General features: G+C 39.3%; 2 protein-coding genes and 1 long non-coding RNA gene across 7 annotated transcripts in view; 2 read left to right on the top strand and 1 right to left on the bottom strand.

Annotated features, from left to right (window-relative positions):
* Nucleotides 1-1346: 1346 nt before the first annotated feature.
* Nucleotides 1347-14018, bottom strand: LOC122986836. Of its 3 annotated transcripts, none has more exons than XR_006404398.1 (2): nucleotides 13529-14018; nucleotides 1347-1881 (listed from the first exon to the last, which is right to left on the bottom strand). It is a non-coding gene; the product is annotated as an uncharacterized LOC122986836 (long non-coding RNA). The 3 variants fall into 3 exon arrangements; XR_006404400.1 differs by lacking the exon at nucleotides 13529-14018 and adding an exon at nucleotides 11407-11487; XR_006404399.1 differs by lacking the exon at nucleotides 13529-14018 and adding an exon at nucleotides 5776-5860.
* On the top strand, nucleotides 5808-9897 carry LOC122986833 (eomesodermin-like). Of its 2 annotated transcripts, none has more exons than XM_044358258.1 (6): nucleotides 5808-6520; nucleotides 6815-6981; nucleotides 7269-7396; nucleotides 7924-8082; nucleotides 8417-8478; nucleotides 8614-9897. In XM_044358258.1, exons 1-6 carry the CDS (start codon nucleotides 5997-5999, stop codon nucleotides 9398-9400), a joined length of 1827 nt encoding a protein of 608 aa, XP_044214193.1. In that variant the 5' UTR covers nucleotides 5808-5996; the 3' UTR covers nucleotides 9401-9897. The 2 variants fall into 2 exon arrangements, with proteins under 2 accessions (XP_044214193.1, XP_044214194.1); XM_044358259.1 differs by having other exon boundaries at nucleotides 5993-6520; nucleotides 6815-6969; nucleotides 8614-9896.
* LOC122986832 (ankyrin repeat and IBR domain-containing protein 1-like) overlaps nucleotides 11445-23736 on the top strand; it is a 42783-nt gene continuing 30491 nt past the window's right edge. Inside the window, exons 1-6 of one of the 2 annotated variants that reach the window (XM_044358256.1) lie at nucleotides 11445-11620; nucleotides 14099-14383; nucleotides 15546-15846; nucleotides 16928-17110; nucleotides 17714-17831; nucleotides 20691-20899. In XM_044358256.1, the coding sequence (XP_044214191.1) occupies nucleotides 14196-14383; nucleotides 15546-15846; nucleotides 16928-17110; nucleotides 17714-17831; nucleotides 20691-20899 (999 nt within the window). In that variant the 5' untranslated portion in view covers nucleotides 11445-11620; nucleotides 14099-14195. Of the gene's footprint in view, nucleotides 11621-11752; nucleotides 11863-14098; nucleotides 14384-15545; nucleotides 15847-16927; nucleotides 17111-17713; nucleotides 17832-20690; nucleotides 20900-23736 lie in introns of those variants that run through there. The other variant, XM_044358257.1, reaches the window with a different exon arrangement.

The following is a 23736-nucleotide window of genomic DNA, read 5'->3' as shown; positions in this document are numbered from 1 at the left end:
GAGATCAAATTGTGACTGTACTTTGGGGGCTGCTGACACTGGCAGATGGGTGGGCAGGAATTTTTAACAGTGCAGATTGGGTGATAATGAGGAAGTGCTCGAACCAGGCCTTAATTGGCACTGGCCGGAGTCTTCTAGAACTTGCCGTCAGATAAGTGATTTTGGGAGTCATGGGTCTTGGCTGAGGAAATCTTCTGAGAAGATGAATCTCTTGTGTGAAGTTGTGATCGAGGTGAAGTGACGAGGGCAGGTTCACACACTTGTTCACCAGTGAGATGGTGAACTCTCTTGAACAGTAGCATACAGACAGTAAACAACTAGAAGAAATCAATGCTTGACTTGTCTAAGTTAAGATGCTCATGTGATTAACCTGTCCTTGGCTTTTATAGAGAGCTAGCACTCTTTCACAGTATCACTACAAAGCTGTTACAACTGTTGTTGCACTGGTGACTCACAATGTAGAGTGTGATACCTCAGAATACTAACGTGGTTCCTGTGTTACAACTAATCAAATGTGAAGCCTCCTAATATTTACCTACAATTTTATTGTAACAGGATTTTTTTTTCTTAATGTAACTTTGATTGTTTACCTTTTAAATTTCTTTGTCTTTCTATTTGCCTGCTGCATTACTGATGCTTTATTGGCCAGATCTCTCCTGAAATAGACATCCTTAATCTTAATAGAACTAATTAGTTAACAAAGGTTAAATAAATAAGACTTCATCCTCCTCCTGTATTTGTAAAGAGATATTCAGAGAGATAGCTTTCCAGTATAAAGTCATGCAAACAGGATCTCATTAGCAAATGCAAATGAGAAAACACCAAATCTTCGCGGAGAGGCAGAAGTGTATCTCCATGGGATAGCTGGAACATGTCAGCTCACCAACCGCCCCCACGCTGAGCACCAAATGTGATGGTCCGCTCCTGCTGCTACTCTTAACAGGATGTAGGACCAAACCATAAATGTAAGTGTAGGGGGGAAGAAGAGGAAGTGGGTCAGTTTAGAGGCCTCCACCTTCTGCTGTATAAAGTCTTGCTGTATACACTCTCATCTGTGACTTAGCTTACTGGTTTGTGGAATCAGTATCCCTGTGGTATTAGCAATATCAGTTTAAACATTTATCAGTGTGTTCTAATTTATATCAAAAATTAATGTCATAGTACATTATTACACTCTTTCTACTGTTTAGATTTTGATGTACCAGTCAAGGGCCAGACTAACAGATCTTTATAGGCCTAGTCTTCAAGTGAATCTGGGCATGAAACTGTTGATCTGGCAATAATAACTTTGCACATATTTCTGTTCTATATGGGGTGATAACTAATTAGCAAAAGGAAGTAAAAGATGAGTTGTAAAAACTTTATTTTAATTACAAATCTTCATATACTGGCTGTCAGTTTTGTTTTTTTTATCTTCCTTAATCATTATGACATGCAAATTACTCCACATGATGGGAGAACATATTTCTGGTTTCCTGTATGATCTGTGAAGACAGCTGATCAGCTAGAAGGGCAGAAAGCTGAGATCACATTCAATTAAAGTGATAATTAATTAGGTTTGTATGTCTGTAAGTTGTTGAGAGGGCATTTCCCAGGAAGTGAGACAGGCAACCCATCGGAGCCAATCAGATCTGTCCTCTGAGAGCATGTCTGTTGTGACATCACAAGCTGCGGCGGGTGGAGTTCCTGGCATGGCTTCAGCCCAACAGACCTTCTGCTGCCAGCAGGGTGGCAGTGGCCTAGGGCAGCGTGGCGATGGCCAGGTCACCATCTTTTTCCTCCTGCCTGGCATGAGCACTGCGGGAGGGGTGGCAGGCAGGATGGCAAGGTGTCAGAAACAGCCCTTTAGACGTGTCAAAAAGCAGGCACAGCTAGGGGAAGCTGCTCATCGAGCGTGACAGAGAGAGGAGTTAGACCACTTTGCACACAGGCTGTCCAATAAACACATAATAACCAAACAGCTTTATGTGATGTATAAAAGCATCTTTAATAAGAAATTGTGTGTTTTCCTCACCACAAGGAGCTATAGTGAGCAAGCAATGGGTCCATGCCTATACATATTTGAACTGAAGAAAGGGGTAAAAAATTCTCCAATTACATCTAATCCTTCTCTCTCATTGAAAAATTGAAACTCTATGAATATGCAAATATTTTTCATTTTAAAAACGGGACTTCACCGAAATGTCCCTCTCAGTGTACAGCAGTTGCACTTGCGTCACACTTGTGTAAGCTGCATATTGGACCAAGACTGGCTTCCAAAATAGTTATGATGTCACAGAATCATGCTCATTTGTAACATGTCTTAAACTCAGATTTAAAGTGAGCACATGAGAAAATTTCCCCCCCTTCTACAGATGAATGTGAAAACAGCCTTCTAGCATCAAACTCTGCACATACGTCATCTTGCAGTGAAGAACAAATATCCAAGTGAAGTGACAATACGTAAAACACTTTTCTGAGTGCCTGAGTTTTTACAAGATACTGAATGCGTGAGTGAGTGTGCAATCCCCTGTACTGCCGGGGCAAACAGAAGCTTACACAGAAACTTCAATAGAAACGTTGCGAGATTTCACATTCTCACTTCTGACTCATTGGTTTTTACCATCAAATCACGTGACTATGTGTTTGTGTTTGCCAGATATGTAGTCTGTTAAATATTGAAAGAGAAAGTTAGAGAGAGTTTAATATATTTGAATTTCAGTCCAAGACAAACTGATATTTGACAGTAGGCTTTTTACTACATTCACCTGTAATATATAATATTATAGTAAACAAACTTACAGATATAAGAATAACAGCACAAGAAAGTCCTTCATAGAGAAAAAAAAACTCCTACTTAAATTTAAGACCACTGAAACTGCATGTGCACACCAAGGTTTGTGAATTCTTACTCTATATTCATGAATTCCTGAAATAATCAAACAGCTGTATCAGTTTATCAATGCAATCAGCAGAAGTGTATTAGCTTTAGACTGTTTGCTGTTCAAACAGTTTACCCAAGTAGTTGATTTGCCCTGTTTGATGTGCGGTGTGTTTATTTCAGAGGTGGCGACCAGCTTCACTAATCCTCTCACTGTCTTTCTCATGTAAACTTTTCCCCAAGCAAGCAAGAAGCAGCAGCAGCTGAGCATCGTCTGGCCCTTTACTCCTGAGTGGAGAGCTGGGTCTTTAAGCTGCTAAAAGGTGTCCCATTAACACACTAATGCAGCATCATTTAAGGTCTGAATTTGGTTTCCTTTGAACTGAGGAAGTGGAAGGAGTTGAGGAGGTCAACAGTCAAAGATTTGAGCACTTAAAGAGCCAAAATGATCTGATATTGTTCTTTTGTCTCTCCATATCAGTATCACTGAAGACATACACATGAACTCTCCCATCAGCCCAATATCAGCAAAATCACAGAACAGCAAAGTGTCCCTCAGACATTTTGCTTGACTGCACCAAAGGTCCCCTGACACAATGTTTAGACCTCTCAATGACCAATATGGTCATTCATTCTGCTGCTCTAGGCAGGGCTTCTCACTCTTGAGCCCAGTTAGCACTGATATCAGGGATCATGTTGACTGTATACCTGTACTTGTCTTTAATCGCCACTAGTTTGATACAGAAAACCCATCAAGGTTGGTGATACAACTGAGTTTCAATTGTGACAGCTCTTGTAGCAAAGCTGACATGAAAATTAAAGAATGTGTTTCATTTGTTTTTTTTTTTTATGAGGCACATTTAATTTCCAAGTTCTTGTTTCACAGTTGACAACATGTCTTATTTCAGGTAAAATATGACAACAGGTAAAGCATGGACCCTCTATCTGTATGTGAGTTACTAGGGCTCCATTAGAAATTGAAATTAGCAGCAATATTTTTTATGTATTTGTGCATTTTTAGGGCTTATTTTGTTTGCCTGCTGTGGAAAAGGCTTTAAAAAGTAGACTTTCTGTTGAAATAAGGGAGGGGGGTTGATTTATAGACAGCATGCTGTGTTTTTACAAAGTCCTTATACGGGAATTAAAATAGTCCTTTGGATATAAAAAGTAGGCTAGAGTAAGGTCACCATAAACCCACTATTGACCCCCCTTCCCCCACCACAGACACTCCCTGATGGGAATGTTACTCTGGTTGTGTTCTTTGTGCGGATGATGAGATGGAAACGATTCACGGATGGATTGGGAAGCAGCATCGCTCTTACACCTTGGCTATGATGCTGAGGATCCCCTACCCCTCCCCATGGAGATCAGAGGGGAATCTGATAATAGGCTGCTATCTGTGCGTCGTGGCCACAAGGAGAGCGCAGCGGTGAAAGGAGTGGGAGTGCGCATAGTGATCAGTCCGCCTCCACATGGCTCAGGCTTTATACTCCCACCTCGACCCCAACGCAACTTGATATCATGTATCTCACTGGTATGGGCTCAGCCTCGCAGGTTATTTCGTGCGTTGACGTTGCCTAAGAAAGATTGTTATTAAGTTTGAATTTGGTGCCTTGAATTTCATTTGCAAACGGAACCAGGAGGAAGGATCGCTTGGTATGTTTTTATATACTTTACATGTATAATTTTTTATATAGGCCTATTTGTGTCATTATACTATCCAATGAGAGATTTGTTTCATTTAATGGCATCATAAATGACACATTAACATTATTTGCCCATGTTTAAAAATACAATTAACTATCAATTTAGCCGTTGGGATTATTTTCTGGGAATAAAACAAAACAACACCGTTCCTCTATATACATTTATATATACATTTATTTGTATTTTTTAATACTTTTTTCTTAAGGGGTCGATTAGATTTGTTTGTGGTCGTTTCTCACATCGGGCTGTCTGATCCAAGAAACATCACAGGTTTCTTCAAACGGAAAAATAATTGGCTATTTCCCGTTTTCACGTCGGGTATCCCGTTGGGATACAGGACCGCATCAGAGCTGAATGAATGCAAAACTGTGAATAATGACAGAGACGAGGATTAACAGCAGCCTATCAGTTACTTGGTAATTGATAAACAGGAATTTTTTTAACAAATGCATTTTTAAGAAAAACACGGTGCTATGACTTTATAACATGTTGGTGCTTTTTGGGTTTTTTTTTGGTAAAGAAGTTTGGTTGTCTACTGGAATGTGAAAAGCAAAAATAGCACATTTGTTTTCACCGAAAAATCTGCGGTTTTACATAAGATTCCTTCAAATTATGCTACGAATCTCAAGAATCGTGGGTGAACTTTCATTTTAGTTTCACGCCACAAAACAACCCCCGAAAATCACTGCTTTGTTCAGAGTTTGTCATATGATTTACAAGAAACTGGCTGTAGTCTACCTCAAGGCGATTCCCCTCTAATATAGCCTGCCTAAACACAAACAGTCAACTCAATTTATTTTCTGCTTGTCGAGGATGGACGTCTTTCCGATTCCTGGCCGGTCAGCTTTATTACTTACAAATTCATCACGGCCTATTGATCCAAATCTCATCATGGATTTAGCATCTCCTTGTGAACTTAAATTCCAAAAAAAAAAATCTATTGAATTTAATGGAATATTTCTCCTATATAATTTTAAGACAGAGAAACGAATTGAAAGAGAAAGAGAGAGTAAGATCTAGGATCTGCCAAAGATGACTTTTTTTTTTTTTTAAGTTAGCCTACGGTAAAACCACTGTATTTTAAAAGACGACTGAAGTACAATAGTTAATAGACTTCACAGTCGCACCTTGAAACGCCCACATTGATCTGCGGTTCTGATATGACGGTCACTTTCCACTGCTATCTCACTCGTTCATGCTCAACTTACCATGTTGACACTTGTGTTGGGCCTTTAAAGCGCTGGTGACATGCAGCTCATCATTAGGCTCTCCTTAACCATAAACTGTTTCTGTCTCAAGGATTCACACTCCAGGGAATGCTGACAGAAGAGGTTTTTGTCAGAAGACACCTGGCATACAAACACTTGTGAGGGGGGTGAAGAGGCTGGGATCAAAGACGCTTGTGACAAGGCTGAATAAAGAAGCAGACATGCTCGGCGGTGAAGGAGAGAGCGGCTCCTTCTCCTCTACGAAAGACGCAGCGGAGGAGAGGCGCAAATCTCCGGTCGTGGACGGGGAGGATCCGGTTTCTGGCAGCAGGTACACGGAGCACGGGTTGGGTGCTGACCGGTACTACATCCCTCCCACTGTTTCTAAACACAGCCCAGAAACAGCGAGTCCTTGCTCTTTTATCCCTTACACCCCTAGTGGGACGGTTTACACCCCGTCCAGCGCTGCTAGGTACACTTCCTCTCTTCACTTGGGTTCCGTGTTGCCTCCAGAGGGATTTTCCTCCTCCGCTGCCGGCCGCAGTCACTTCAGCTCGGCGTACCAGCTCGGGCAGAGCCCCGGCTGCATCTACCCGCCCTACACCGGCTCAGGGTCCGCTCTCAGCAACATGGCCCTACCCGGTTCCGGGCCGGGGATGAGGGCCCAGGTCTATCTCTGCAACCGGCCGCTGTGGCTCAAGTTCCACCGGCACCAGACCGAGATGATCATCACCAAGCAGGGCAGGTGAGACGGCAGGCGAATAAAAATATTTTTTTTCTTTTTTTTTTTTTTTTTCTTTTTTTTTTCCTTAACACAATCTTTTTTGATTTTCACGAGTAAATTTCCATCAGTTCACTTAAATGACGTTTTCACTTCCTGTAGGCCTAGGGAAAAATATTTTAATTGTTCGAGGCTACAAACAGGCCACTGTAATATAGTCTAAATATAATTGAAGTGCATAAGGGCCACATTTACAATAATGTCACTATCTATTATTTTTTTTTAAATCTATTTTTTATGTTTGTTTTGTGTTTGCAGACGGATGTTCCCGTTTCTCAGTTTTAACATAGCCGGTCTCAATCTGGCAGCTCACTACAACGTGTTTGTGGAAGTGGTTCTGGCTGATCCAAACCACTGGAGATTTCAAGGTGGCAAGTGGGTCACCTGTGGGAAGGCGGACAATAGCAGCCAAGGTACTGATGCAGGTGATTCAGGTCGATATTTGACATTATTAACGAAGTCCATTCTGTTCAGTGTTGAGTCTGTTAAATTTAAAAAAAAAAACAAAACCCTGAGATTAAAAAAGTGTGGTGATGTGATTAGTCAATTTTGTTTAAATAAATATAATTCTATAATGCCTGTTTGATAGATACCATTTTCAGAGTATGTGTGTATTTTAAAACCATTTCACACTGTAGCAGAGCAGAAATGAGCAAGTGAAGCTACTGCAGTTTGATGGAAATTCTTTTTTTTTTTTTTTAATATTTCCTAGGGAACAAAGTCTACATCCATCCAGAGTCTCCAAACACAGGGGCCCACTGGATGAGACAAGAAATCTCCTTCAGCAAACTGAAACTCACCAACAATAAAGGAACCAACCATAGTAGGCCAACTTCACAGGTAAGTTAAATACACTGAATCAATAAATACACTTAAAATAACGACTTTAACTATAATGGAAGATCTAAATTAATTTTAATTAATTGTATTGAAGTGTTAAAATTATTTTTCGTTGTATTGGATTGTGATTAATTCTTTGTATGCCATTACTGTGTTTGTAAAATGCATAATAGCTTTTCTGTCACCCTATTTAATACTTATTTTTGGAAGAAAATATTATTTTTGTTTGAAAAATAAATTGTTTGTATGGTATTTTTTGCGCGCTGACGCAAAGGAGACGATATTTTTGCAGACTCTACAGACGTTATTCAAACGAATACCTTAATAAAATATAATAAAGTCAACATCACTATTTTTAAGACTTTAAGGGCTTTCAATGCCAGAATATATTTTGCTAGAGACGAAAGTTGAGAAATAACTTCTTGGCACAAATTCATCATAATAAAAACAAACAAACAAACAAACAATTAGCGCATATTTTCCGAATTAACTATAACTGTTTTTCTATTTGCGATGTCCTTGTGTAGATGATTGTCCTGCAGTCGCTGCATAAGTACCAGCCCAGACTGCACATCGTGGAGGTGACGGAGGACGGGGTGGAGGACATTAACAGTGACGTAAAGACTCAAAGCTTCACATTTCCAGAAACCCAGTTCATAGCTGTCACTGCCTACCAGAACACTGATGTAAGCAAGAAAAAAAAAACTCCACCACTCCTCCTCTGCAGCGTAATAGCCTTATTTTGAGCTGCAACATGTTAAAGGATGCTCTTCTAGCACACTCATGCATCCTGCATTTAGTCTTGATTCATTTACATTTTCTTACAAATCATTAAAATTCAATTGACATATCTAACCATTTTTAATATTAATCAGCTATAATTTCTTGTTTTCTTGTGGGCTTTATTTGTACACACGTGTTTTATAGTCATGTAAAGTGCATGGTGCACCTTTAAACTTGTTTTCTCTTTATCTTCACATGTCAATATGTAACTTATTCTTCCATTTTTCTTTGTTTTAGATTACACAGCTGAAAATTGATCACAACCCTTTTGCCAAAGGATTCAGAGATAATTATGATTCGTGAGTATTGCGTTGCTTATCAGTAAAAAAAAAAGAAAAGAAAAAAGCACATGCCTACATCAAATTCACTGTTTTGGTCAGTGCTTTTGTCTCAAATTTCCAGCAGATTTATGAGTGTATACATGTATTTTTCAGGATGTACACAGTTCCAGAGAATGACCGCCTCACCCCGTCTCCAACTGACTCCCCCCGGGCCCACCAGATTGTCCCAGGCGCCCGCTACGCCATGCAGCCCCTCTTTCAGGATCAGTTTGTCAACAACCTTCCCCAGAACCGCTTCTACAACAGTGAGAGAGCAGTGCCTCAGACCAACAGCCTCCTCTCACCTCAGACAGAAGACGCAGCCTCACAGAGGTGGTTTGTCACCTCAATGCAGCAAGCCGGAAATGGCAGCAGCACCAGTAGCAAGCTTGATCTGACACCTTACGAGGGGGAATACTCGAGCTCCCTGCTTCCTTACGGTATCAAATCTCTGTCAATGCAAACATCCCACGCTCTCAGCTACTACCCAGACTCTCCTTTCACCACCATGTCTACGGGGTGGGGGTCCAGAGCAGCATACCAGAGAAAGGTCACTCCGAGCCTGCCTTGGTCTCCGAGGCCCAGTCCCACGGCTGGTTTCTCGGAAGACTCAGACAAGGTTAAACCACAGATTGAGGAGGAGCTAAACGGCAGTGGAGGCCTGATCTCTTCCTGGACAGACACACAGCCTTTAGCTCTGTCTCTAGACAAGGTTGAGTCTTATACCGCAGCCTGCAAGCGAAGGCGTTTGTCTGTTAATGGTCCAAGCACAGATGACTCACCCGCTGACATTAAATGTGAGGACTTGGCCTCTGCTGCAAGCAACAGTAGCTCCTACAGCAAGGAGGCCCCCTCATCCAAAGGCATGGCGGCTTACTATTCCTTTTACACAAACCCTTAAATGTTTTGTGTCTGAGATATATGGCCTCGTTTTGTCCTTTTGGTTGTTCTTCGTCTGCCACAATGAATAAGTTTTTGAGAATACGACTTTGTCTTGGGTTTCTTCCATTTGTGGTGAAACAAGGAAACATAAAGGACATTAAAATATTGACATGAAAAGTCCGGAGATATATGTGGCACAATGAGCATCACCATCCTGAGATGTAAGATTATTCCTTCTTTCTCAAATCCATCTGTTCTCTTGCACTATATGTTTTTTTCAAACAACCCATTGATGTAAGTCTGAATTTGGAATTTCTGAAAGTGTCAAAGCATTTGTTTAAGTTTCCCCAATGTATTTGACAGCGTTATGTATGTTTCATTGTGAATACATTACTGGATCTGTCTTTACACTGAAATTTTGTGTTTACAGATTATTTATTGAAGGCCTGTATGAAATGTGTGATCTGTTAGATGTGAGGATAATATGCTGTATATACCTTAATTGCAATGTTCAAATATTTGATAATAAAAGGCATATGTGTTCTATGGGCTATATGAGTGGTTATTTAAATCCAGCATACTTTTTTACATGATAATAAAGCACCGTGTTGGTATAAAAATACACCAGATAAGTAATTTATTGTCAGTTATGGATTCTGTTTGGTAGACATTTGATAGAAATTTGCTCATTGCTCGTAGACCAAGCATGTACAGGAGTGTGATGGAGAGTAGAGCCATCTCAATTGAGATGACCCTCTTTTTTAGACTTATTTTATTGATCAAAACCAAGTCCAAACCTATTCAAGTCATTTTAAGACCATATAACCACATAACTTCATGTTCCTCCAAAAAGCTTCATTTTTTTCCATGGACTCTGTCGCACTCTAGTGTTGGCTTATTGTAATCACAGCTATAACAAGATGAGCACTAGAAAAGCCTGAGACTGATTGCATCTGTCAACATTGACTGAAATACACATTTATTTAGGAGTTTATAACTGAAAAGTGGAGAGTTTGAACTTTTGAAATTTTCATTTTGAAGAATTCCATTTCTTTTCTGCTTATGAGAACCTGTAGACCTGACAGATACTGAACAGGATAGCCTTTTATGTCCTTCATACTACCATTGCATGACAAATGCACAGTTATGATGTTGAGCCTTTGTGATAGTTTGGTATAAAAAACCACAGAAAACTAAGATTAAAAAAAAGAGATGCATTTGGCTCGCCATTGCATGTCATCAGTCCAAAATAACATTGTCACATAAACTATTGGCTACAACTTAATTCATTTCTGTGTCATTGAAGTCTACAAAAATTGCAAATACAAACATATTACACCAGTTAAATATCTTAACTGGCTCCCACTACAGCACAGAATCAACTTCAAAATTCTGCTACTAGTCTACAAAGCACTTAATGGTATGGCTCCCCAGTATATTACTGACCTGCTCACTGACCAGAGTCAGTGAGAAGGTCATCTGGTAGTTGTCGTCTAACTGTACCCAGAATAAGATCCAGGTCTTCAGAGGGAGCTTTTAGTTACTTTGGCCCTGCTCTGTGGAACAAACTACCAGATGACCTGAGATTAGTCACTACTGTTTCCATGTTTAAAAGAAAACTCAAGACCTGCCTGTTTTCTCAAGCTTATGAATAGCCAATTTCTTACCTGTGTGTGTGTGTGGCTGGACAACTGTTTTTCAACTTTTTATTGTTTTTATTTATTTATTTCTATTTTTACTATTATTATGTGAATGTGTGTATGTGTATGCTTGATTTCGTCTTCATTTTTGGTTGTTGTATTTCTGCCTTTTTAAGCCTTGCTTTAAAACGATTTTATCATGTTGATCAATTGCTTTCATGCTGATAGTAAACACCTTGAACTGCCATTGTGTATGAAATGTGCTATACAGATAAAATTGACTTGACTACGGTGTGTTTTTGAAATAACAGTAGGAACACACACACATAGAAATGCCATCATTTAGTGTTTTAGTGTCTGAGCAATATGTGCCATCTTTTCCCACCTGTTTTTGGGGGGTTGTGGTGAGACCTGGCAGCCCCAGTAGCAGTCAGCAGAGAGCCAACGGAGAGTTGACAGGAACAACATCACCGCTCTGAGCACACATTATTTATGGGAAAGCATTACCTCACTTAACGAGAAAACCCTCTGCTTATTGCGCTAGCGGCTGACAGTTAATTCACAAGATCGGCTCTACAACAACGACATGAACCATCTGTGTAAGTCGAAATACTTGTTTCTCTTTGTTTACCGCGAGTTTATCAACTGTGGTTAGCTTTGTTAGCTGACCCGCTAGCGTAGGCACTGACGTTAGCCAACGCAGATGCTAGCGTCATGATGTGTTTTTTTTTCTTTTTTTTTGTTTTTGAATAACACACAGCTAGCAAGCAATATAATGTAACTAGTGACTAACACTAGCCCTGTCAACAAACGGAATGGTTTGCAGCTAATGTTATTTAAGGTCAGTTGGCTGATGAATGTTGTTTTTAAAGCAGAAATGTAACAAAGCGTTATCGCGGACTGTTAACATTAAAACAACACACAACCGTCGTTTTGAGCTAGCGAAAATGGTAAACACCACACAGCATGGGGAAAGGCCTGCATGAAGGAGTTTAGTGACAAGTGGCAAGCTACGCACACTGTCTGTAATATTTCCTTATCCATAACTGCGACTCTTGGTAGCTATAGTTAGATGTTGTTGGTCGGCGCTGTTTATGGAGGAGTGTCGTTAACTATTGCCAGCTAGGTTAATTAGTTATACATTTGGAGAGTAAGTTAACCTTAGTAGTGTTACCTTTTATGAGGTTATATAAGCCTGTTCAAAGATCAGGTGTTTACATTGTCTGCTTGACTTGTCCTGTGTTTGTGGTTTTGTGAGTTGTCTGTCTTCACATTGTACGCTTGACACAGATTTATTGACGCAAGGCAAGTTAACTTTTGCCACCTGGTTTCACTGTCTGCATGTTGAAAGATTGTTTTTAATGTGTTATTATTGTGTTATTTGAATGTAGTGGGCACACAACGAGGGTGGATGCAGATTATTTACTATCCTGATATTACCAAGCATGAACATAATTTGGATAAATAGTCAGAATTGAGCTGTTTAGGTGGACAGAAATACAAATAAATGATACAACATGCAGGTGTGTTAAGTTATTGTGGACTCGTGTTATAATGAGAGGAGCTGAAGTCCACTTGTATTATGGATGTCACTTGAGATTTTCTCTGATTATTATTTCTAAACAACTTACACAGGGGAATTATGTACACATTTTAAGCGAAATGGGCATCTGCTGCTGTACTTGGTTTTAAAATTTGAGCACGTAATTAAAGATATATACCTATTATTTTGTTTGCTAATCAGTGAATTTAATGAGTCTCAGCCACAGGTGCACTGGTAAAACCTCATCAGTCTAAAACTGCACTAATTAACTCCATATGGTCCACTGTCTACCTTTATGTGTGAATGCATGTATTGGCATGAGTATTTTGTCTTCAACTTCTTGCTCCGTTCATGTTGCTTAAGTGCAACATTCATAATTCCCCAAATTCATACCAAGTCATACTTCTTCTTGGGAAAAGATCAAAGGTCACCGAAACAACTTGGGAAAGTCCCTCCTTTTACACCCTTATCTGTGACACACATTTTCTTTTGTAGTGTGAGATTTCTGATATCGTGTAAATATTGTCTAATTAGGCCAATGAATGAAAAACTTAAACGGTCTTCACTCTGTCATTATAAATTTTGAAAATCATTGTCAGGCAAATGGAATATCATCATTAAAATACCATTTTATTAATCATACTTGCCAACCCAGATGGAGTTGGACATTTGGTATGTACTCTTAAAAGGTTTTCAGAGAGCTTTCTTTCTCTCTCTTATGCACAGAATGTGCCTTCACCAATGCGATAGTGTGCAGAATTGGCTTGGTGCTGAAAAATTAATATGAATGAATAAATTTAGTGGAAAACTGAACTCTTATGGTTTTTCAAGTTTTTTTTGCAGGACAGCAAACTTTAACATTAAAATAGCAGCATTACAGCCTTCTGACTTTAGCAGAATGAAGTAGAAAATATTTGGCTGAAGGTGATGGTGTTGTGTTCTCATGATCTGTACTGTAGCTCACCAGAAATTCATAAAAGCATCCCTTTGCCCAAACAGTCATGACCATATGGTGCTCTGGTGGAAGGGAAATGCTGACTCGCTGCATGTTGTTCTTGAGTTGAGGATATATTGCTTCACGATGACTCCTGGCCTCAGTGGGATGGGCAGCTTTGGCACATGGAGGCGGAAGCTCCTGGTGATGCCAAAGGAAGTCTTGTCCTTCTCTCTGTGTGAGCTTTGTTGGCACTATGTTGAGTTATTCAAAACAAAAAAATAAAAAGAGAAACACAAGGAGGTGGTTTAGAGTGCAGTGGTGATGCTGACACACAGGCTTGTAACAGAGCAGCCTGACCAACCTTGGATGTGAAGCTCTTGTCCTTGTGATTCAGAGGGACTGGAACTGATTAATTCCCTAACACAGAGGACTGGTTTTCTTGAAACAGTGGTAAAAATATGTTTTGCTGGAGTTTTTCCAATGATAAACAGCTTTATTTACCTCAAGTGATGTTAATTTTTTTTAGCTAACAAGGCCTTGTTGGACTTGGGCACAGCCGTGAGGGAATTTAACTCTTGTTCTTCTTCTTTTCTTTAGGACATTCAGTATGTTAGCCTATTGGACTTGAACAGGTTGAAGACGACTTAAGAGGCTGCTTTGTCAGTCAGAGCTTGAACCCACAGTAGGGTAAGACATGGGGAACACAGCGACCAAGTTCCGTAAGGCTCTCATCAATGGCGATGAGGTGTTGGCCTGCCAATTGTACGAGAGCAACCTGCAGTTCAAGGAGGCTCTGGATCCCAACTCTACATATGGAGAGTCCTACCAGCACAACACTCCACTACACTATGCTGCCCGGCACGCCATGACACGCCTACTCAGGTCAGGATACGTCCCATAAAGAATCAAAACAAACAAGAAAGCAGGCATAATGTACACAGTCAGAGTCACATATTTTTGGAAAGGCTGCTTTGACAATGGGAAATGGATATCTAAGGGTTGATAGATGAGGGACTAATTTATTTTGCTCTAGTTTTTTATATGCCTGTATTGAATAATTAAATGATTATTCACATTCCTTATATGGTACCCTTTCAGACTCTTCTCTTACTTTGTTGCTCTCTGTTGTCCCATCTACTAATGTATTGCTGCATTGTAAGAAAAAATGTTCATGTTTTCTCTCTATATGTCTCAGTCCCATCTGTCTCTCCACATAGCCATCTGTTAGCAGCTCTTAGGAATGCGACATGCTGGGTTAGGATAGGATGGGGCTCAAAGAACATCCCATCCCACAAGCTAACAACCTTGCATGTGTTTATATTAACTGCTGTCATTTCTCCCCCAAAAAGATGCTTGCTCAATTTTGCATTTCTACCTGACTACGAAAGATGCTAGAGGGGTTGTAGAATGGACGCAGATAATGGTAAAATTAAGTAAAAGCAAATACATGACTGGATACCGGGATGGATGGATGGATGGATAGATAGATATAGTCTGATGATTGTAGTTTACTCTTATAGCACTGAAATTCTGAGACTGATTAACTAAAAAAATAATGCATGGATTTCACTTGGAAATGATTCATTTGAGGTGCAATTTGCATTTTCACATGGGTCTGGACGTCTGAGAGGACTTTATTGATTGTCACTCAATTAGACAGAATATTATTTTATAGTAAAATATGACTATATTTACTGTAGTAAAAAGCTTTTTTAAGGGTGCCAGGAGGAAATTACAAAAGTTGTTTACATTCAGTGTTTCTCATCAAAATGTACTTTTAAAAAAAAAAATTTCATATTATTCTTTTTTTTTTTCTTTTCCTTTATCTGTTTGCCTGCAAGCAGTCTTCTTCACTGCTTTTATTAGCGCATTGGCATGTTTGTTGACATGGTACTGCCACCAGTTGTTTATCAGCAGAGTAGCATGAAACCAAAGGCAGGATGTGAATCTGCCACCTGTGGGTTCGCACACATGTACATGCATCATGTGAAAATGAGCAAAACCTTGAAATGAGCCGGTATCCCTGTCTGTCTTGTTCTTTTAGGTCTTTTCTCCTAAGCAAAGATGGGAATCCTAACAAGCGAAATGTGCACAATGAGACATCTCTGCACCTTCTCTGCATGGGGCCCCAGATCCTGACCTCAGAGGGGGCGCTGCAACCTCGGATTTCACGGCCATATGAAGACGAGCAGCGTCGGGCAGAGTGTCTCCAAATCATCCTGGCATGGACCGGAGCAAAGCTGGATCATGGAGAGTATGAGAGAGCTGATGTCAATGCCACTGACAACAAGAAAAATACCTGCCTGCACTATGCTGCTGCCTCAGGCATGAAGATCTGTGTTGGGGTAATATTACGCAATCCTTTGGATATTTTTCAGTCTGGGCTAATGTAAAATATTCCCAAGTATGACATTTTTAGGTTTAGATCAAAGGCAACATAGATGGAATTGAAGGGGCCCTGTGAGACAGGGAGCAATTTGAAGGGAAGGAAGATAAAAGGAGCCAGAGTAACCCTGATGTTAATACAAATTATTCAATATCTGTCATTTTATTAACTATGAATCTTTGTGGAATAGTGGCATGTGTGCTGCCTTGTGTTGGGTCAGTTGCGACCTTGTCTAAGGGACAATAATTTGCATGCTCGCCACATACTCCTGGGTGAGTTTTGGAAAGATGCTGTACACAATACATCTTTTTGATAATTCAAGCTAACATTGTGTGTCTTTCAACATTTGCTGTTGTGAATTTGTAGGATGAGTGTAGTTTTGAAATGGATGGTGTGTTGAATCTAAAAGTGTAATCTTCATGATGAAGGATTTAAAGTTCAATGTGAACAAAAGCAATTATCAAATGGATTTAACTATGATTGCACAGCTAATCGTAGATAATCAAATTGCATGCTCATGCAATCTATCATGCATTTGTATGGCTCTTCATTATGTAATTTAATATAGTAAAAAAATAATGATAATTGACCCTGAAAGCCTTACCGTGGCATATCTTGAAAATCTAATGTGCACCATTGGCAACACTAAATGTCAAAGTTGGGACGCTGACAGGTCTGCTGTGATGAAAGTGGAAAAGAATGAATTAGGCAAATGTTAGGGAAGGTGAAATTGCATTTTAATAGTTGAGAAGACAATTTATTTAATTTTTTCAATGTGATAAAACATTTTTATTTAAATTTTGTTAAGAAGCATAGCAATGACAATCAGAAGGAGATGTTCTCTCCAAAATAATTGGGATGAGCATTTCTGCCATAATTGTGTTGCGATTCCCTGAACTAGCATCACAGAGTAAGTGGTCCTCAACTGTTTTTTGTAATTCAAGGTGTTTCAAAACTACATACAGGCAAGTGAGCTTTAGTACGTGTCACTGCATATAGTTTGTGCCCCTTGATCCAAACACTCATCTTCCTCCTCACAGTTCTTGGTGCAGAAAGAAGCGGACCTTTTTGCGGAGAACGAAAACCGCGAGACTCCATGTGACTGTGCAGAGAAGCAGCACCACAAGGATCTGGCCCTGTGCCTGGAGTCACAGATGGTCTTCTCTCTTGCCCCCGAGGCAGAGGGTATAGAGGCAGAGTACGCAGCCCTTGACCGAAGAGAGGTACAGAATAAAATAGCAAGAGTGTGTAGTGGGTATACAGTGGGTATACAGCTTTCAGTTTGTCACACTCAACTGGTGTCACTTACAACATACCAGTAACAAAATTGTACTTTCACATAATACCATCATTTCATGAGCTTCTCTCTATAATAACATGACACTTAGTTGCACTGTTCACAGATTGGTCAGTTGTGTAATATTGGTACTGATAAAAACCTACATTAAAAAAACCTCTTCTTCAGGCATTATTTGACCATATTCCAGTGTTTATAATTTAGTTAGGAATTTGCTGACCAGCCCACCACTTCATACTTCAGATGCTTTGGTTAAAAACAAACACACACACAGATTAGTCACACAAAATAGTTTGCCACAAGGCATGTGACTCCTATCATCATCAGTCTGTTAGCTCATTGGGGCTGGCTTAGTCATGCGTCAGCAATCACATATTTGATATGCTTTTAATACCTCTATTCTCTCCCTCCACTTCGCCCCATCTTTCTTTCTGCTCCCACCTTCATTGCTTCTCTTCCTCTCCTGTCTTTATCTTCCTTTCCTCCTCTCTTGTCTCCATGCTCTCCTCTCTCCCGGCCTCCTCTCTAGCTGTATGAGGGCCTGCGACCTCAGGATCTACGGAGGCTGAAGGACATGCTGATAGTGGAGACAGCCGACATGTTGCAGGCCCCACTCTTCACTGCAGAGGCACTTCTACGTGCCCATGGTACATTAAACACACACACTCTGTCAGACATTTGCTAGTACTTATTAGTACTGAATATAAAAATTCAAGGCTACATTCACATATTGTTTTATAGATATTTTGTGTTTAAATTGTAAAGAAAACATTTATTGTGAAATTAGTCTTATATTTTGTTTGTTTTCGGATTAGAAAGGCCTTTTCACACATCAACTTCATGCTACACTCCAGTGACTTCCTTACAGTCAAAGAGGCAAGATGTTAACAGCTGTCAACAACCATTGTTATCTAAAAGAATTTCATTTGTACTGCTCTCAGTGGAGAGTGTCAGTGTCACATGCTTTAAATGCTGATTTAGAGGCTTGTCTTTTCCACAAAATATGTGAGGAGGAACACTTGTTTGCAAATTACACACTTGGCATATACTGTAAATAACATTGCCCACAACACACACTGGCTTTTCATACAAATGAAAGCGTGTCCACAAACAAGCAGAACCAAACCTGAGTACGTACAATTACACAAAAGTTGTTTTTTGCAAAAAAATACAATCCTAACAAGTACACATTACTTGTTCGTATCACTTGTTGGCTTATCTTTTTGTCTTAGTTTCTGTCCATCACAAATGAATAACTTTAATGACATTGAGTTGTAAAGTCTTGTAAAATATTAGCAAAACAAAGCAATATGTCTGACACTTAAATCACTTGTTGTTTTGTTGCTAACAGAGTTGCTATCAAGCAAACAGTGTGTCTGCAGTGTAAATGCCAGAAGGAATATAAAGTATGAGACTTTGAGTTTGGTGTGACACAGGTTGTAATATTACCTCTATTGTGGAAAGTAATGGTAGCTATGAATTAAAAGCCAAGTTACACAGCTTGTTAAGGGTATGAGTGTAATGCATCCACACAACAAAAATAATGTACTCATCCACCCAGTTCAGCTCATATGAAATAATACAGTATATATGATTCTGTCCAGTCAAATTCAAGTAATCAAATCAATCACTACCTAACAACACATGCATCCAAGAAATGTGTTGCTGATAGGCTACATCAGAGAAAACCTTTTAACCCTAGGAGAATGAAGGAAATTCATTTTGCCACATTCTCCATGCCCACAGAACTTCGGCTTGGCAAAGTAGAGTAACTGTGTCACAGTTTTGATTTGATTTGCAGCTTTAAGCTAACCATTTCTTGAACTACCTTCATTTAATCTAGCAATGATAATGTGTTTGAGGGACTTCAAATGTTCAAAAACATTGTTATTTGACTTAAAGCCTTTGAAAACTACAACCCCAGTTAATTTAACTTGGCTCAGATTATGTTAGCAGAGGACTTCAAAAATATGTCTCAGTTTAGGATTGATATTCAGCCCTTAAATACCACCTTCTCTAATTCAGTGGGCTGAGAGGCTGGTTTTTGAGCCGTGTGTGCTACATATGAGACATACTTTTGGGAGCGTAGGGGGGAGAGAGTGACCCCAGAATGGTGCTATATTTATTCACCTCTATCTTGGGAATGTTTCCTGTCTGTCTAATAGGGATGGAACATTTCAGGATTTCTGTTAATCTCCAGGAGAAGGGTTTTTGGACTTTTATGTGAAAACTTTCACACATTCATTCATGCTTCCTAGCGTATATTTCCATTTTAGTCTTTTTACCAGTGTTCTTATCACATTTCTTGCTTGCCTGCCTAGCTGCCTTCCTGTCAGTCAGTCTGTGCTTCTGACAATTTGTATTTCTCAAGCAAAGTTTTAATATGTAAGACTGAATGTGAAGACTTTTAATTTCAGACTCCTTTTATAATGGCCAAACGCATGCAGATAGGGTCATCATTGATGAGTTTTAATTGAATGGGGTTGGGGGAAATTGTTGCAATATTCATTATCTAAACGAGGCCATTTAGGGTCTGAGGCATTTTTTTTTATGGTGAAACGTGTCTCGAGGCTGATAATGGCCTAATTGCACAGTTGACCGGGTCACTTTCCTTATTTTAGGAGGGAACTTTTTCATTAGAAAATTTGGACTCGGGCACAATCCACAAGTCATTCAATATTTATACTGAAAAGCTCTCAAACCTGTTCTTCTGCTAATGTCGGCTTAAACAGCTATTCTAAAACAGAAAACCAGATGGCAGCAGGTCTACGCTGTTGGTTGCTTGAAAGGCTTCGGTGGTATTGTTGCCACTGGAGTGGGATTTGTGTGGGCTTTGGTGTATTCAGCATTTTGCATATCAACTCAAATAAATATCAGACAGGATGGACTACGGATATTTACATATTTTTTATTGTGAAAATTTAATTTTTGTATGGATTAAGAGATTTTAATAGAGAAAAACAAGTTTTTTTTATCAGTCAAGATGGAATTCTGTAATAGGTTGTCTTTAGTGGTTTTCCATGCCTGTCTAAGGCCCACATTCATGAAGTATTATAAATATTATAGTATAAAATATTATCACAAAAATACACTGTGTTTTTGTTTTTAATGCTCTTGTGATCCAGGAACTCTAGATCAGTGCTACTATTCTTAGAAGCTTTGTGTTACTGGGCCTGGCCTGTGAACATGTTTGCTTATCACATGTCTTAAAAGTCTGGATTGTGGTAAAAAGATATGATGTGAGGAGGTTACATTGTTTCAAAAGGCCAACTCAAATACTCATTCAAAATTATTTTTTTAACAACTGGCTGACCGATTGGCCTTTTACTACATTGTCCACTTCTTCAATGATAATCTAGCATTTTCCTTCTCCCCTCCTTTTTTTGTCTTGACTATCATCCAGACTCATTGTCATGCACTCATAACAAAACTGTAACACTTCTCATTTACCTCGTTTAGGCTTCTCTGTTTTGTATTTCTCTTTAATTATGCCTTTTTTGCCTCAGATTGGGACAGAGAGAAGCTCTTAGAGGCTTGGATGACCAATGCGGAGGAATGCTGTCAACGCTCAGGGGTACAGATGCCCAACCCACCTCCAAGTGGCTACAATGCCTGGGACACCTTGCCCTCGCCACGGACGCCACGCACCACCCGCTCCTCCATTACCTCCCCAGACCAAATCAGCCTCATCCCTGCTGATGAGGAGTCTTCTCTGGTGAGAGATGTCTTCAGATCCCCTCCTACCAATGTTTGCTAAATGAACAGAATAAGAGGATGAGAGAAAAACAGAGGTGGCCACTTTTTCTACCAGCCAAATTGGTGCTAAGCCCTAACAAGCAAGTCACATATGTAAATGAAAAAGAAGGGCTTCCAACAACACTGCATTGGGTGGGAGTCTAACTTTTACCCACCCAGCAAAGTCATCACAGTTTCCTTGAAATGCATTTTAGTTTTCAAAAATTTTAGATCAATAAGTTCAAGAAAACTTTAAGTGGCAGTAACAGATGTGGTAGATGGGAACATCATTTTAGTGAAGTCTATCATTTAACTGTACTGTCAGTGAGGAGCCATCACATGAATTTAAACTACAGGATGCAAAGCCCCAGGGAGCAGCATAATTTCCTGTCCAATAAGCTACTACAGTGGCAAGGGTAAAAGCTAGCATGGAACTGCACACACTAATAGTAACTGGCTGTGTAGCCATGAAAACTGTACGCCACTGGTTATTTAAATCAAGTCCCTATGTTGCCATAAATTCATTCAAGTGTCTCTGCTGAATTCTTTAATTTTTTTTTACCACCACACCTATCTTTCTGCATAGTATAGCCTTATTACCCAGCATTATATTGCTAGCAGTTATTAGTATTCATGCAAGGGGTTCCCCCTACAAACAAAAGCAGGACTTCCTCTACTCCTAGGAGAGCCAGTGGTTGGTTAATTATAGTGTCAGAAAGTTCTGAATATGAGAGAATATCAATACTTCTAAAAAAATGTTATTAGTTTAGAAGATTAATCTCTCCTTAGGCCAGTGAGTAAGACCATTAAAATAAGTAGAAAGGACATGCCATAGTAGTCTTCTGCATCTGTGTCAGACATGTGAATTAATGATCAAACTACCGAGACCTCCAGATGTGTTTGTTTGGTGTGGAATTGTCATGCTCAACATGCAGCTTCCCTAATGGGATGCTGAACTTACAGAGCATAAGGAAAATAATTGTTTACTGTTTTTCTGGGGGGGTGGGTGGTGGGAATTCAAACCGCAGATGTTGCAGTTATGTGGCATGAGTCTTAACCAGTAGGCTACAGGAGCACGCTGTTTACTGTTTTTTTGTTTATTGGGATCCCTACTACTCTTCATGGGGTCCATATTCAAATAAGATTCATATAGTCAACAATGGTTGCACTGACATTACATACAGTAAACAATATAGTTACAACTTTTACTATTGTATCCAACAATAAAATTACAACAAGACCATATATATACAAAACATTTAAAACAATTTAAAAGTGCAAAACAATGATAACAAACACAGTTCATCTAAACATCCATGTTACAAATAAATTAAAGAAAACCTATGTTGCCCATTTATTTTGCAGGCCTGTCTTCATGAATTACCTCTTCTTAAAACTTTTTTTGTAGATTCTTAAGACATAAAGCATGGCAGACTGTTCCTATCAGATATGGCTCTATACAATACTGTTTTTTTTAAGTACAGCTATTAATTAAGCCTTTGGTCTTTGGTTGGGGCTGCATAATGTGACCCGTCCTCCCCGGTCTTGTTTGATAAGATCTGAGGGTACTCCAGAAAATAATATTGTCAAATTAAAAACAAAACTATTCAAAACTATTATGTTCCTAAACAAAGTTGAGAGGCTACCTTAATTTATCTTCAGCTTTCAGCCATCGTGAGATGCATTTCATATATACTGCCTCTTACTGAAATGTCAGTTGTGTTGATCTATTCTGCTTTAACTGAAGCTCATCACTTGACCTAATTACTAAGCAGTAATCAAGACGAGACAGTACTATAGTTTGCATAACCTGCATTGTCTTATAATAGATACCCTTTATTCCGTTTTTGCTGCTATTTTGTGTATGTGTCTATGTGTCTGACAAAATTCATCCTTCCTCCTTGGTGCCTAGCTTGTAAAATATTTTTTGTCTACTGTAAGGTCAAAACTCACTCTTGTAGTATGAAAAAAAAACCTTTTTTGTTGGATCAATATGTTTTGGCTTGTGGCCTTCATCAGGTGTGCCAGGAATCCCTACTTTAAAATTGAATGAGTTCATTCTTCAGTGTATTGCTAAATTCATCGATATTAGTTGATAATGTATGCACAGTCGTATCATCAGCAAACATTGTTAAATTTGCTAAATCTTAAGTCTAAATCAAGTGACATATCATTATTAAATATCTAGTATAAGCTGGCTATGGTTAGTTAATGCAAAACTACATACACAAGTGTCACTGTAGCTGTCTGCTTATTGTTTTCACTCTACAACTAACCTAAACATGTATCAAGTACTGTCTGCAAATATATTTAAATATATTTTGTGACCTTTCACCAACTACAGCACCCATTAGTCATAGATATGACATAGTGCTGTCAAAATGTCATGGAAGATATAGTTTCCACCCAGTATACAAATCTGCATGTCTACATGGTCATCATGGAGCATTATTGAGCCCCTGCTGAGAAAGGGTCGGCTCACCCAATGTTTAATTGCTCTCCTGTTCTGCTGACGTTGTTTGGGACTTTCCAGTCATTATCAAATATGCTTGACATTTTCCATTTTCTCAGTCTTTTTTGTGGTCAGTTGTCACAATGGAAATTATGCTTGGTAATGTGAGATGTTCTGTAAAGAAGCACAACTAGTGGGCAGTTGGCCTTTGACTAATCTTATGCTGTTGGCAGTTTGTCTTGTTTGACTACTCACTATAGAAGACCACCAACGAGAGTATCAAGTGTGTTTGATAAAAATCAGGGTGTCCCAGCAGAGATCAGGTGGGCAAAGTTGGCTGTTATGCCATCTAATCGGTTCTTTGC

Source organism: Thunnus albacares, chromosome 8, assembly GCF_914725855.1.
Source record: "Thunnus albacares chromosome 8, fThuAlb1.1, whole genome shotgun sequence".
In the NCBI taxonomy this organism is placed as follows: domain Eukaryota; kingdom Metazoa; phylum Chordata; class Actinopteri; order Scombriformes; family Scombridae; genus Thunnus; species Thunnus albacares.
The sequence above is the reverse complement of the archived record's forward strand: the minus strand, read 5'-3'. Positions and strand labels throughout refer to the sequence as shown.

What these genes read in the sequence shown, in the direction of transcription:
- LOC122986833 (XM_044358258.1), top strand. Translation starts at nt 5,997, where the DNA reads ATGCTCGGCGGTGAAGGAGAGAGCGGCTCCTTCTCCTCTACGAAAGAC. An exon ending in CTGCCTACCAGAACACTGAT is followed by an intron (nt 8,083 to 8,416) that starts GTAAGCAAGAAA and finishes TCTTTGTTTTAG; the next exon opens with ATTACACAGCTGAAAATTGA. An exon ending in TTCAGAGATAATTATGATTC is followed by an intron (nt 8,479 to 8,613) that starts GTGAGTATTGCG and finishes TGTATTTTTCAG; the next exon opens with GATGTACACAGTTCCAGAGA.